Source organism: Cupressus sempervirens, chromosome 10 (genome assembly GCF_028749045.1).
Source record: "Cupressus sempervirens isolate cs-2001-9-10 chromosome 10, ASM2874904v1, whole genome shotgun sequence".
NCBI lineage: Eukaryota > Viridiplantae > Streptophyta > Pinopsida > Cupressales > Cupressaceae > Cupressus > Cupressus sempervirens.
In genome coordinates, this window is record NC_143127.1 from 952655492 (window position 1) to 952669220 (window position 13729).

Sequence of the window (13729 nt, forward strand, 5' to 3'; positions counted from 1 at the left end):
TTTTGAGGTTAATGATATTATATTCTTACAGGTTTAGCCTTACAAGCAAAACATTTTCAACAAGAGTGGCGCATAAAAGATTAAGACTGAATTTTGTGGCCCTTATAGGATACTAAGGAGGATTGGGGAGGTGGCATATGAGCTTGAGTTGTGACTAGGTAGTTTAATAGGTAATTTTTTTCATGTATCATGCCTTAAGAAGGCAATTGGACATGTTGTACCCACACATGATCTACCACCCTTGGATGAGGATGAGAAATTGGTTTCGAAACCTACAAAGATCGTGGAGGTGAGGGAAAAGAGATTGAGAAATAGGGTTATCAGAGAATACTTGGTGTGATTGAAAAACTTGTTATAAGATGATACTATCTAGGAAAGTGAAGACATTTTACATCATCTAACTTCGATATTACTTGAGGGCAAGCAATCTTAGGAAGGGAGGACTTTAATATCCGCTTCATCTCAATAATTTCATGTAGAGCTTAGTTATTTTCTTTCATTCTAATGAACTAAGTAAATGTCAAAAGAGACATATAACTGCTCACATCTTTATCTATGAAAAAATGGAAAAAATAAATATTATTTCATAAGCTTAATATTATCAAAGTTACTTTTTTTTTTAATAAAATAGCATTACAAAATTAAAGTAACTTTATAAAAAACAAATGAATTTTATACCACATTATTTAGTAGAGGTGCATCAACCGCTTAAAGGATCTTTATAAACGGAGCTTGTACTTGGACATGGGCATGTATGTGATTATCTTATTGCTATTATTTCCCCATTATTGTTTGTAGTGTCTCTGATTGTTGTGAGGCTGTAATCCCTTGGAACCACTAAGAAGACAGGTTAAAGTTTTTCATGTTTTTCTTTCAATAAGAAGACATGTTAAACACTCGCTGTCATTGTTTTTCCGCTTCAGTGATTCCAAACTCCCCATCTATAGGCCAGCGTAGGTTATAGACACAAATTTTCTTATGGGTGATTTAACAAGTAGAAGAAATGTTAATATTTTAAGTCTGAGGTGCCGTGCATCTACTTGGAGTTTCATTGTGCTTGTAAACAAAGACTCAACGCTGTGGTTATTGCCATTGCCTTGTATGATAATGGAAGTAATGTTTACAGATATAAATCATGTTAGGAGACTAATTAAAGTCGCAATATTTGAAACATTTCTTAATGCTGCAATTGCTATCGTTGTATGCGAAATTGAATTACGTCGTGTCATGATTTTAAATGCAAATTCTTGTGCAAATTGATAGTGAATGTTGTTATAGTTTTATTACTGATCTGTCGCTGCAAATCGTCCAAATTTCAAATTTAGGACAGAGGTATAGGTATGAACCAAGGCTGTACGCAAAGTGTTTGGAGTAATGCCACTGAGTTACAAATGAATATTTCAGAATATTATGATTATGTAAATGTCTGAGAAGTGTTTGATCGAAAGCCTATGCTGTGTATAAGAGCTTTGTGAACAAAAATCTGTCCAAAGAAACGAACATACTGATATCAAGGAAGTATTTGGATATAACCAGGAAGCTAATACATCATTTACTTCAGATGTTCCATATTGTTCTTAGGCAAAGAGTTTTTAAAAATGCATCTCTTTGACTAAAGGACTTGAAATGGAATATAAGAGAGGGTAACAAACAATGTTTTTTTGGAATATATTTAACAAATTTTTTTGTTGTAAGTTATACTGAAGAGGTTGTTAGTCTAGAGGTTTTTCAAAAAGGATCCAACGTGACTATAGAAAGTTTTTTGAAAGATAGCCTCATTCAAATGTAAGAGAGGACAGGTTCATTCAAATGTGAGAGGGAGTGAACAATTAATGGGAAGAAAGGATAAATTATAGAAATTTTTAGTGAATGTGAGAGGGAGAGAACAATTAATGGCAAGAAAGGATAAATAATAGTAAAATTTAGTTAGGTAGGCTTATGAAGTTTGTGAAATATTAAAATTGTAGTCAAGAATGTGTTGCTTAAGCATGGAATATTGATGAGTTATTTTTTGGTAATAAGTTTCAAGAAAGGCATTGATATAAGATGCTTTTATTGATAAACAATTTCATGGCAGTTTAAGATGTCCCTCAAGTATGAAAACTAGGTTAAGATGAGAAGGTTAGGAAGTTGATTGAAGAAGCTTCTTAATGTACAAATCTTTCAAGAATATTAGTTAGTGATCATATTTTTCTTGGAATTGGCGATCCTATCAAAATGTTAGTTCTGTTTTAGGTGATCATGTTTGGAGAGGGGCTATTAATACCTTTCAAGGGCACAAGAAGAATGTTTGACGACTATAAAATGTGTGAGAATTGTTTACAAACAATTGATTATAGCTGTAAGTGGACTTTGTTGCCCTTCAATTAAAATAGAAATTAATATTTCTTCTTCCTTTGCTTAAAAACTTGGAAATGTAAATTTTGACCATGAGAGTAGAATGAGAATGGTGTATTAAATAAAAATTCTTAGAATTCTAAGGTGACATTTAAAAATATTATTAAATATAATGGTTTTAAAGAAATAGTTATAAAAACTTAATGAACTAGGTTACCACAAATAATTGAGATAAGGCCAATTTATGTAGTTAGATATATGATAACTAATCCAACTCATTGTTCTTGATATTGTGGCAATTGTTGTGTTTATGAAAATGTTGAAGTCAAATATATTGTGCTAAAGAACTATACTCAGATCAAATCACATAAACTTAATCAAGATATTAAACAAATATTAAATGATATAAATGATTCAAGAAAACAAAAGTGAAGAATGAGGAAATCTTCATTAACATTTTGCTAGGCTCATTAAGATTGCTTTAATTTAGCTCGTAATTTTTAAGTTAATATTTTGTTGTAAATATGTGTCATGATATTGACACATTTGATTTTGAAGGAGTATTTAATATGAAGACCCTATTAGTAATGATATAATGAGGAGATCCATTGTTCTCTTACACATAAAATAATTGTGGGTTGCTCTTTTCTTTTGTATCTAAAATATTTGTGACTGAAAAAATATGTGGGTTGAGAGCTTATCTTCTACCTTGGATTTGTAGGTGTCTTTAGTTATTTTGATTCTCTCAGAAGTTGGACAAAAGAACAACAAATATTACGATCTTCAAGTGGAAGTAAGGAAACTATATCCATGACATTTAATTACTATGTTATTGCTTCTTAGCATGTGTTACAATAGTAGTAGGATTGACTCTAATATCACAGTACACTAAAGAATAAACTATAATTTTGTTTTGATTTAAATGCTTGTTCTTCTTCTCTCTTTAATTTATCCTAGAATCTATGATACACATTGAAACATACGTTGACTTAAATTTCAAATATGATGCAAGATAATATTTAAAATATAAGTAATATGTATAGAATTCAAATATTAGTCTTTAATCTTTTTTAAAAAACAAATTGAATTTTATTTTCTTTCCCTATGAGACCTATCTTTCAACATTAAATGTGGAAATTGATCTTGTGGATGTTAACATGAAACCTGTCTTTCAACATTTGCATCAAGATATCAATCTCATCTCCTTATTAAAGAAGAAGATTACTTAGAACTTACATGTAGTTTACACTCCAAATGTGCACTTCAACCATCAAAATGTTTCGATAGAAAATAAGATAGCGACGACTCAATTAAATAGATCTATCAAAATTTGTTGTCAAAACAAATTAATGATTTTTTCATGTGACTTAATTGTGCAATACTTTATTAAAGACACTCTTGTTATCATTATTCTTTTATCATTGTAACCTTTTGAAATAGGGATATAAAAATGTTTAGTTGGAATTTCTTTAATTATTGTAAAGCTAGGTAATCTATTGGTGCCCTCACTCATAGAAAAATAAACTTTATTTACTCTTTTCTCTCCTTAGAGTTTTGTGTTTTTGAGATAGAGACATCTACAAGACTTCGGAACAAGGATGCACTGCCCCATCAATACATTGACATTGGGACGACCGAAGATGGCTAGGACTCTTTGGGACATCTTGGGGATGCCTAGGAGTCCCTTGAGTGTCTCAGGGACTTCTGGAAGTTTTGTGACCGCAAACGTCCTCAAAAGTGCACTTTAATTTTTTTTTCATATATTTGCAAGAAAATCACACACATATTTGGCTTATTGAAGGACATTTTAAGATCATTTGTAAACCTAACATGGGCAATTTATGAGGGTTTATATGTTAGGATTAATGAGACAGAAACGACAATTACATGCAAATATAACCAATATCAGAAAATAATAAATCGCACAGAAGAGAACACAAGACACAGATTTAGCATGGTTTACCCCATCCTTGGGCTACACCCACCAAATAATGGGTCCAATATTCTTGTTATTCATGATTACAACCTGATTACAATCTGTAATCCCTTACAACTCAATACTGTCGCAAGAAGCTACAATCTCATCATACCTAATGAAATCCCCAACCCTAAGCCATTTTATACAAGCTTTTTGCCGTTTACAAAATTAGGGCTAGAATAAGCCGACCAATAGAAAAAATATAACTCCCAACGTCTTTTACAATAGTAAATTCATTTTTGGCTTCGGGAATGCACCTCCAGAACCTCGCAAGGGGTATTGCACCTTGACCCCTAGAGCATGGGGGCCCTATCCCCAAACCACTGTAGTAAAATCTAGGGGGAAACCTTGTTGAATGAACTGGGAAAACAATAACCTTCGAGTCTGAGTAGGCTCCATACAACAACATTATAGTTGCTAATACACACATTATTGATTATGCTAGCCACCCTAAATAAAAATGAAAACTAGGGTTTCTATGTTGGTGTTTCCATGTATGCAATTCATGTGGGTTCTAATGTCATATTTATGCAACAATTCATTATTAAGTTTCATTATCCAATTTCATTGTTATATATGGTTAGTTTCAATGTATAAGGGTTTCATATAATCAATGGCGAATGATAGCATCCATAAAATATCAACTTTTCATATGCATACTACATGTATGTCAACACCACCCCCAAATGCCCCCCTCCATCATCCCCAAACTTAGGCTATTTGTCCCTCCCTCACCAAAACCTTACCTACTGTCCCCCGATCCCCAACATGTGGTGAGACACTGCTTTACATCCAATACACTAAAATGTGAAGTTATAATGCAAAAGGAAACTAGTACCACTTAAGAGAACTAAGGGAAGTATAATAATCAAGTATTTTATTGAGAACTAACATAGCCCACGATAAGAGCATAATCCTACCCTAAATAACAACTCTAGTAGCCCATAATGAAGGGGAGAAAAATAATAAACCACACATAAAATCAACCTTCTCCTATAGGAAATAAGACCCTACATAATCTGCTAACAACCATCATCGATGTAATCCTTAAGTTAGTCTTTCCACTTCTAATTTCTATCATCATTGTTTAGCCTCCCCATAATGTGCATATCTCTAAATTCTCCTCCGCACTAGAAAACCTAGATAAAGTCTTAGAGGCCATATAAATTCTTTTTCTATAAAGAACAATAACATAGATTGATGAAGTTCCCACACGTTATAGCCTTGAACCCTACAAATGTTGTTGGGTCTTTGGGCTCCCTTCCTACTATTTCCCTACCATTGGTGGCCAACAAAATATCTTTAGGGTATTTGCTGGAGCTTTTGTTGCCTCTATCTGGTCTGTGGAGGTGTGATTTGGTTTCTACCACTAGTGTTGATGTCGTTCAAGGTTGAAATAATTTTGGATCCTTATTTATAGCAGTTGGAGGAGGTCTCTTTATCTCTAGAGAAGCCACTTGGGTCTTTGGAACATGTTCTAAATCCATCCTCATTAGATCCAAACTTGTTTTTTATAGAGTGGACTAGTACACATAATTTGGAAGAGCCAACCCTGAGTATTAAAATGAGGATACTTGAGCAATTCTCAGAGACATCATACATCTTTAGCTTTCTTCCTCCATGTAGGGTAGGCATCTCTCATACACCTATGGTATTGTTTCTTACTAGGGGAGGAATGTTGTTGAGTGTTTATGGACTAGCTTCTACATTCATCTTCGATTATCTATCACTAATGAACATTCTACATTGGGTGGTGGGGGGGTAGGGTTATCCTCTCTTACGAGGGGGACTTTTTCCTCATATGGAGTTTTGTTATTCTCATACTTCTTTGATATTAATCTTATGTATTCATCTCTCTTTTGGTTGGATTCTTATTCGAATGGATTTTCTTCATTTCTCTTCTTTGTGAGAGATTGCGTTGCACTTGCATATTGTACATGAGTACCTAACATGGCCTAGTAGTTATGACTCATCTTGCATTGTCATTTAGTTGTGTGAGCTTAAGTGCATTCCCCTAAGTTGTACTGGGTGGGGGGAGGCATGTTAGTGTAATTAAATATTCTTAATTACACTTTACATAAGATATTGCATTGCACAATAGTTTGTGCATGACATACTTAAGAGTTTGCATCTTATTTTCACACATGGTATAGGAGAAATTACACTTTTAGGTGGTGATAATTGTTATCACAGTTCCACTTTATGTGTTGCCCCCACCTTTAAGTGCACTTATCACTTGTCATCCTCATATTGTTGCACATGCAAACTCATCATGTACTACTGGATGCATTTGGACACCCTAATGGTTGGAGGGGAACCCTTTTAAAAAAGGCAATGTCAGGAAAGTATGATGATTAGAGTGAGGGGGTAAGAGATCGTGATAGTCTCTTCCTCCTCAAAGATTGAGAGTAGAGCAGAGGAAGGGATTCTTATGACGCTGCATAGAGGGGAGTGTGTAGTGGTTCAGGAAATGGTGTGAGTGCGGAGGAAGAAGTCTGAATGAGGATGACACCTGTAGAGAGTGCAACTGAAAGTGTCACATTGATAGAAAAGATAATGGTAGGGGTCAATTGGGGAGATAAATCTTTCTAGTGCCAAAGGTCATATTCACTTCAGCACAACTTCCACCCACAAAATGTTTGGTCACCCCTTCGGTGCAACACCATGCCCATTAGACACATAGGGTCGTTGATATTGTACATTACTACTCTGCGAGGAGCTGAGAAGACTACTCGTATGGTGTTAGTAGTAGAACCTGCGACCACAACTCTTACACCTATGATTAAAGGCACAAATTCTATGTTTGAAGGTCCGGTGACCATTACAAAATGTGCAAAAGACAAAGATGCAGTGGATATGACACTTGTATGCCAAGGTACCAAAAAAGATTTGGATGCAAGCAAAATAGATGTTGTGGCAAAAACCCTAGTAGTAGACCTTATGGAGGTTGTATTACAAGTGTTGTCATTGCACCAAAAGATCAACCTATCAATGCTTGATACAACCACTAGACTTATAGAATCCGCATGAGGTAGTTAGTCCCTTGTCATGAATCTTGAGGGAGCGTTGACCATTTTGCCAACAATCTCCCCCTCAACGTTACTCAAGGAGATTTGAACATGTGACCAAGCTCTAATACCAATTGTTACAAGTGTAGCAGTCGTTGCACCAAAAGATCGACCTATCAATGTTTGATACAACCGCTGGACTTATAAAACTCACATGAGGCGATTAGTCTCTTGTCACGAATTTTGAGGGGAGCACTTACCATTTTGACAAGTAGTTAAAATGAAGATCAGAAGAAGAATGTAGAATCTCGTAGCGTCAAGATCAGAAGGGAAATAATTACTATCATCCTCGCAATCAAAATAAGAGAGATCAAAGAGGAAGAGGAGGTTTCCATGGAACATTTTTCCAATGTAGAGAACGACATAGAGCTTACAAGTGTCCCCAACATCAAGGAAAGACAAATAAGAGACCAAATGTCAATGCACAAGTTGCACTTGTAGATGATGATGGTAAGTCGTCACATTTTGAAGATGTTGAAAGACGAGAGGTCCTTATTACTTGAAGAGCTTACTAAAATGATAAGAAGGAACTTGAGCAAAGGAATAACTTGTTTTAATAACATGTAAGTGTAGCGGTAAAGTATGCAATGTCACTATTGATTTAGTAGTATCAATAACTTTGTTTTAGAGGATATAGTTAGAAAATTGAAGTTAAAGAGAAGGAAGCATCCAAATCACTACTGAATCGCTTGGTTGCTGCAGGACCACAAGACTTTGGTCAATCGAGGTATTATGTGATATTATGTTTACTGATGGTTGTCATTTGTTGTTAGGGAGGCCATGGCAATTTGATCGTCATGGAGTACATGATGGGCATGCAAATACCCTTTCTTCAACAAAAGATTGAGTCCGACATAAGCTAAAGCCATTGAAGGAAACAAAGGAAAAGATATGTAGTAATGAAATGGTATGTTCAGTTGGTGGAAGGAAGTTAATAAAGAGGAAGTAGAAGATGCACTTGTAGAAGTTGCAAATTCGTTGGATGAGTTATGGGATATTGTATGTGATAATGTACCTAATGGATTGCCACCAATAAGAAATATTAGTCATCAAATGGACTTGATTTTTGGAGCCAATTTGTCAAATAAGGCAGCCCATAGAATCACTCTAGTAGAGAGTGAAGAGTTGAGTAGGTAATTACAAGAGTTGTTGTAGAAGTGGTTGATTTAGAGGAAAATGTATGTAGTAATGAAAAAGAAAATTTAGTTGATGGATGGAAGATCCTAAAAGACATGAAGCATATGTGTTTTCTCTAAGTCCAAAAATTGATAAAGAGGAAGTAGAATAAGTGTAGTTGTAGAAGTTGCAATTTTTTGGATGAGTTTGAGATATTATATTTGATAATGTACTTGATAGAGTGTCACCAATAAGAAAGATTGGTCATCAAATGGACTTGATTACTGGAGTTAGTTTTCTAACAAAGGTAACCCATTGAATGACTCCAATAGAGAGCGGAGAGTTAAACAATCAAGTACAAGAGTTGTTGGAGAAGAGGTTGATTTAAGAGAGTTTGAGTTCTTTTGCAGTATCGGTAGTACTAGCACCAAAGAAAAATGGAGAACAAAGGATGTGTACAGACTCTCGAGCTATCAATAAAATTACTATCAAGTATAGGTTTCCCTTGCCAAGGATGGATGCCATTATGGATTGTTGAGTGGAGTCGGGTACTTCACAAAGATAGATCTGGAGAGTGGATATCACCAAATATTAGAGAAGGAAATGAATGGAAAATACCCTTCAAGAAAAAGGAGGGGACGTATGAGTGGTTAGTCATGTCCTTTAGGCTAACCAATGCACCGAGCACTTTCATGTGCCTCATGCACAAGGCATTTGAAGATATCTTGAATAAGTTTGTTAATGTTTACTTGGATGACATTTTGACCTTTAGTGAGACATTAGAAGAGCATTAATGCATATTCGTAGGGTCTTTGAGATGTTAAAAAAGTTGTTGATTAACCCAAATAAGTGCAATTTTGTGAGGGAGTTAGTGCACCTAGAATTTTTGTCTCAATAGATAATCTTAAAATGGACCCAAAAACAATGAGGAATATCCTTGAATGATCTACTCTGAGGAGTGCTACCGAGGTGATATCTTTTCATGATTTGACTATCTTTTAGAGAAAATTCATCAATAAATTCACTAGTATCTATGTACCCTTAATTGGAACAATGAGATGGGATAGAAAAGAGTTTAAGTGGATTGAAGGAGCAACAAAGAGTCTTGATTTGTTTAAAAAAAACTTACAGAACAACCTATTTTGACACTTCCAAATTTTAATAATGTATTTCACGTAGACTATGATGCTAGTGCCAATGATATGGAAGTCATTTTGAGTCACAGAGGTAAACCTATTTCTTCTTTTTGCCAGAAGTTGAATGATGCCAAAAGAAAATATTCTATTAAGATCAAGAGTTTTATGCTATAGTGGAGACATTCAGGAAGTGGAGACATTATCTTTATCCTAAAGTGTTTATTTTGTTTACTACTCATCAAGCTTTATAATATTTGTATAGCAAGGGAAAGTTGAATAAAAAACATTTAAAATGACATTAGTCTTTGTAGAGTTCAACTTTTGGTTCGAAGTTGTTGGGTTCTAGAAATTCAAAGAGTTTACATCTCGAGGATTAGAAAATAATGGAAAGAATCACATAAGTTTACAAAGGCCCATGGTTCACTTAGTTCCCCTTAAGATTTGATTGGTCCATTTATCTCTAGTAGCTTTGTGCTTCTTGAGAATGGGGATGTGACCTGAGACTCAAATTTGGAGCTTAATTTGTTGACTAATAAACATAGCAAGTGGATCTTGGGTCATAAGACCACCCTTGAAGGCACTATGAATGAAAAACCCTTGAGAGCTTCTGTGATTCTTTATTATGAGAAGTCTAATATGGACTCAACCTTGCAATCCTTAATAGAGCCTAGGAATGCCCTTCTCCTATTCCAGACTCTAGCAAGGACTTGCAAGATGGTGCCAATGAAGGAAATGTGGCACCAAAGGACCATGAAAGCTCCTTGGAACTAGTCTCTATATAAGTTACTAAGGATACTCAGACTTGATTGAAAAGATTTGACCTTACAAGATTAACCCCTCCTCTCTAGACAACAATTAAAGCTTTGGATAAAATTGGCCTTGTTGTGCCCAAAAGAAAGAGCAAAACTTCCTTCCAAGTGTTGTTGGCAGTTGGCCTTTTCCATATTTTCTATGCCTCAGCAATTTTTTGAGTGGTGGAGGTTGACCATTTGATCAATTTCTGTTTCGAGTTTTGTACAATGCATCATTTTGTTATTTATAGGGATCGTACCTCTAACAACACTATTTATGGCAATGCATGATGTTTAAATTTCTTCTTAATTTTTTGAGTGGTGGACGTTGACCATTTGATCAATTTCTGTTTTGAGTTTTGTACAATGCATCATTTTGTTATTTATAGGTATCGTACCTCTAACAACACTATTTATGGCAATGCATGATGTTTAAATTTCTTCTTGTAGATGACATCAATTGGGTACCGCTAGTTTCATTTTGGCAAAGTTTTAGCAAAAATGATGAATTTACTTAAAGTTGGAGCTTTTGGTGGTTCTAGGAATTATCATCTGTTAAGAATTATGGGTACCACCAACAAGTCCTAGTTCCTTGTGAAGTGTAGATCATTGCTTTTCGGATAACTAAGCAAGCAAGGTATGACTATTTTGAAAGGAATATTTTGTAGTTTCAACCTCTTGGGTGCTTACACTTTTTATTGGATGACATTTTAAGAAACTTGTGCAAGTTATGAGTTCTTATTGATTCCATCGGTTTTAGGAACCAATGGAACTGCCTACTAGGTTCTTTGTTCCACCTTTTAGCCATTGATCACCAACTTGTGAAGAAGATGAAAGGAAAGGTGAGAATTGAAATGAAAAAATTGCCACAACGAAAAAGATTGCAAATCTCAAGTAGCAAGTGTCAAGGGGCCCTAGGTTTCTACCTATGTTGGAATTACAAGTCGCAAAAATCAAATTGGGCAAGTACCCTTGTCTTGCTCTTTTTTTGCTTCATTGAACCCTCATCCCTTTTGTATAAGTGGTATAGAGGTTGGGTCAGCGAGGAAATAGGGTGAAGGCTTTGTTGGCCTTTTGCTAGTGGTTATGAACATGTGGTCACGTGACACATGGCTTGTGGCAAGCGCAAAGGCTAATTGTTGATGACAAAAAACTTTTCTTCCTTTCATGTTTTCTCATGCCTTCATACGATCATCAACATTTGTTGATGAAAATGAGGACAAGTTTTTAGTCAAATGCATCATCAATTAGACATTAAGAATAATTTTCTTAAAAGCTTTTGATATCAAATGCTTAATTTTGTTTGGTATATTTGATTGTATTGAATGTTGGCCTCTTAAAATCAACTTATAAGCCTTTAAGGATTTTTGGTTCATAGCTCCTACAATGGTTTGTTGGGCCATTTGAAGTGAACAAAGCAAAAACATATTTTTAGACAAACATGTCAATTTTGTAATGCCTCTTCAATGTAATTAGGATAATCATAGAGGATGAAACACATTAAAATTATGAAATTGAAAGAACAATCTCCTTGATATCATAGGGTCTTGAAGTGTTATGAGGAATCTAAAATTAAAGTTGACTCAACAATGACTTATCATGAGGTGGATAGGGGCAACATTTTTTGAATCCTTCTAATTTGGCATAGAACAAGTTTAATTTTTATAGGGTAGATAAAAGCAATGTAGTCATCTCCCATAGAAGGTTTATCATATGAATCATAAAAGGGATGGTGGAAGCGACTAAATATTGTGACCTTTTGCACAAAAAAACAATCTTGTGGAAGGAGAAGTCTAGTTAACTTCCTCGTTATTGCCCTAAAAATGAATATTTTGAATGTTGAGGTGGGATAGGAAATCCAATACTCTAATTGGGAGTATGATAGAGGCTCCTTCAAAGTTAAGTTGTATTTGGAGGTTTGAACTATTGATAAGAAATGCAATGAAGTTGCATATTAGTTATCTTACCTAGTTTTCACAAAAAGAATTGAACATTTACTCAAAAGATTTCCAACACTTCTCCCCAACTATAGTTCCCTAAGTTGCCAAGACCTTTTATATTTGTCAGTTTAAACATAGGTTATGTAGGAGGATTGATTTCGATAAATTATGTGGTTTAGTTCCTACATACAACAATTATAGAAAGTTCTTCCAAATAGCTATGTAGCCAAGATTCTTACTTAGTACTACAAGCAATGCACCGAGAAGGCCAAAATAAGTATAGCTCGCTTATGTATACGAAGACTATTGCAAGGCACTTGAGGTGGATGTCCACCATGGCCAAGCAATCATTGTGCCTCAAGTACCAAAGTAGGGGGTCACTTTTTCTTTGGCTAGGTAGGAGATCAAGATAATTGGATAAACAAAGTGATTGTATCTGCACTTCTAAAGTCGGGGTGGCTTTTTCTTTATCCATGTAAGAGCTTGAGATGATTAGATAGATGAAATGATTGTGCCTCCAACTCCAAAGTAGGGGAAAAGACCTAGTAGTCGCCCAAACTAACTTTCCGCACCTAGAACTCCTAAACTGCATATGGGATTTTCCCGATTGTTTTGGTGTACTTTCTTAGGCGAGTGAAGAGCTTAAAGCTAAGGTTTCGGCTTTCGGGTAATCACAGATCTCCCTATAGGGATTGCGGAGCACTGAGTGGTTAAAAAGTGCCATTTCAAAACACTCGCCCAATACTCGCTATGTTCATGCACCAATAGCTGCTCACCCAAAAGCACTAGTACTTGTGGTTAAATGTTCCAATACCATAATGAAATGTCCCGATAATGATGCACAAATTTGGTCAATCATCAATTAAAAATGCTAAATTAGTGCATCTGTGATAATTTTTTGGAAAATTGAAGAGTACTTATGACAAAACTATCGACCCCTACCGGTTAGTAGGTCTCTTCCCCTTGGGATGCGTGTTTCTTTAACAATTTGAGATCGGAAGGTAGATAAGAACGATTGTGCTTTCACTTCCGAAGTGGGGCGGGGTGCCTTTTTGCGGTTTGGCTATGTAAAAGCTCAAATGTTGAATGTCGGTTTCATTTCGTTGACCCTTCCTCGTATTGTAGATGACATTTTCACTGTAAAATATAAAAACTGTTAAGTCCATATAAGATCTCAAATTTAAGAAGAGGGGTTGATTTTTCTCCTATATGTTCAAATAAAAATTAGCCATGGTCTTGTTTCAAAAACCTAAGCTTTCTCACTATGCAGCCATTGCATCTTGCTGATTTTGCTATTTCTTTCTCGAATTTTCTCCATATCACTGGTTTCCTTGTTAGACATCCTCTGTTTTCAATTCCATGC

At 35.1% G+C, this 13729-nt stretch overlaps 1 protein-coding gene across 4 annotated transcripts in view; it reads left to right on the forward strand.

The window, feature by feature from the left end:
* Nucleotides 1-13729, forward strand: part of LOC149537133 (serine/arginine-rich SC35-like splicing factor SCL28) — a 200666-nt gene that overhangs the window by 90134 nt on the left and 96803 nt on the right. For 3 of the 4 annotated variants that reach the window (XR_016358003.1, XR_016358001.1, XM_089807179.1), the window contains exon 3: nt 3059-3130. The exons of the other annotated variant lie outside the window; for it this stretch is intronic. Coding sequence is in view for 1 of the 3 variants with exons in the window: in XM_089807179.1 (XP_089663305.1) it covers nt 3059-3130 (72 nt within the window). In the remaining 2 variants the exon portion in view is untranslated. The remainder of the gene's footprint in view (nt 1-3058; nt 3131-13729) is intronic. 4 annotated transcript variants of the gene reach the window in all.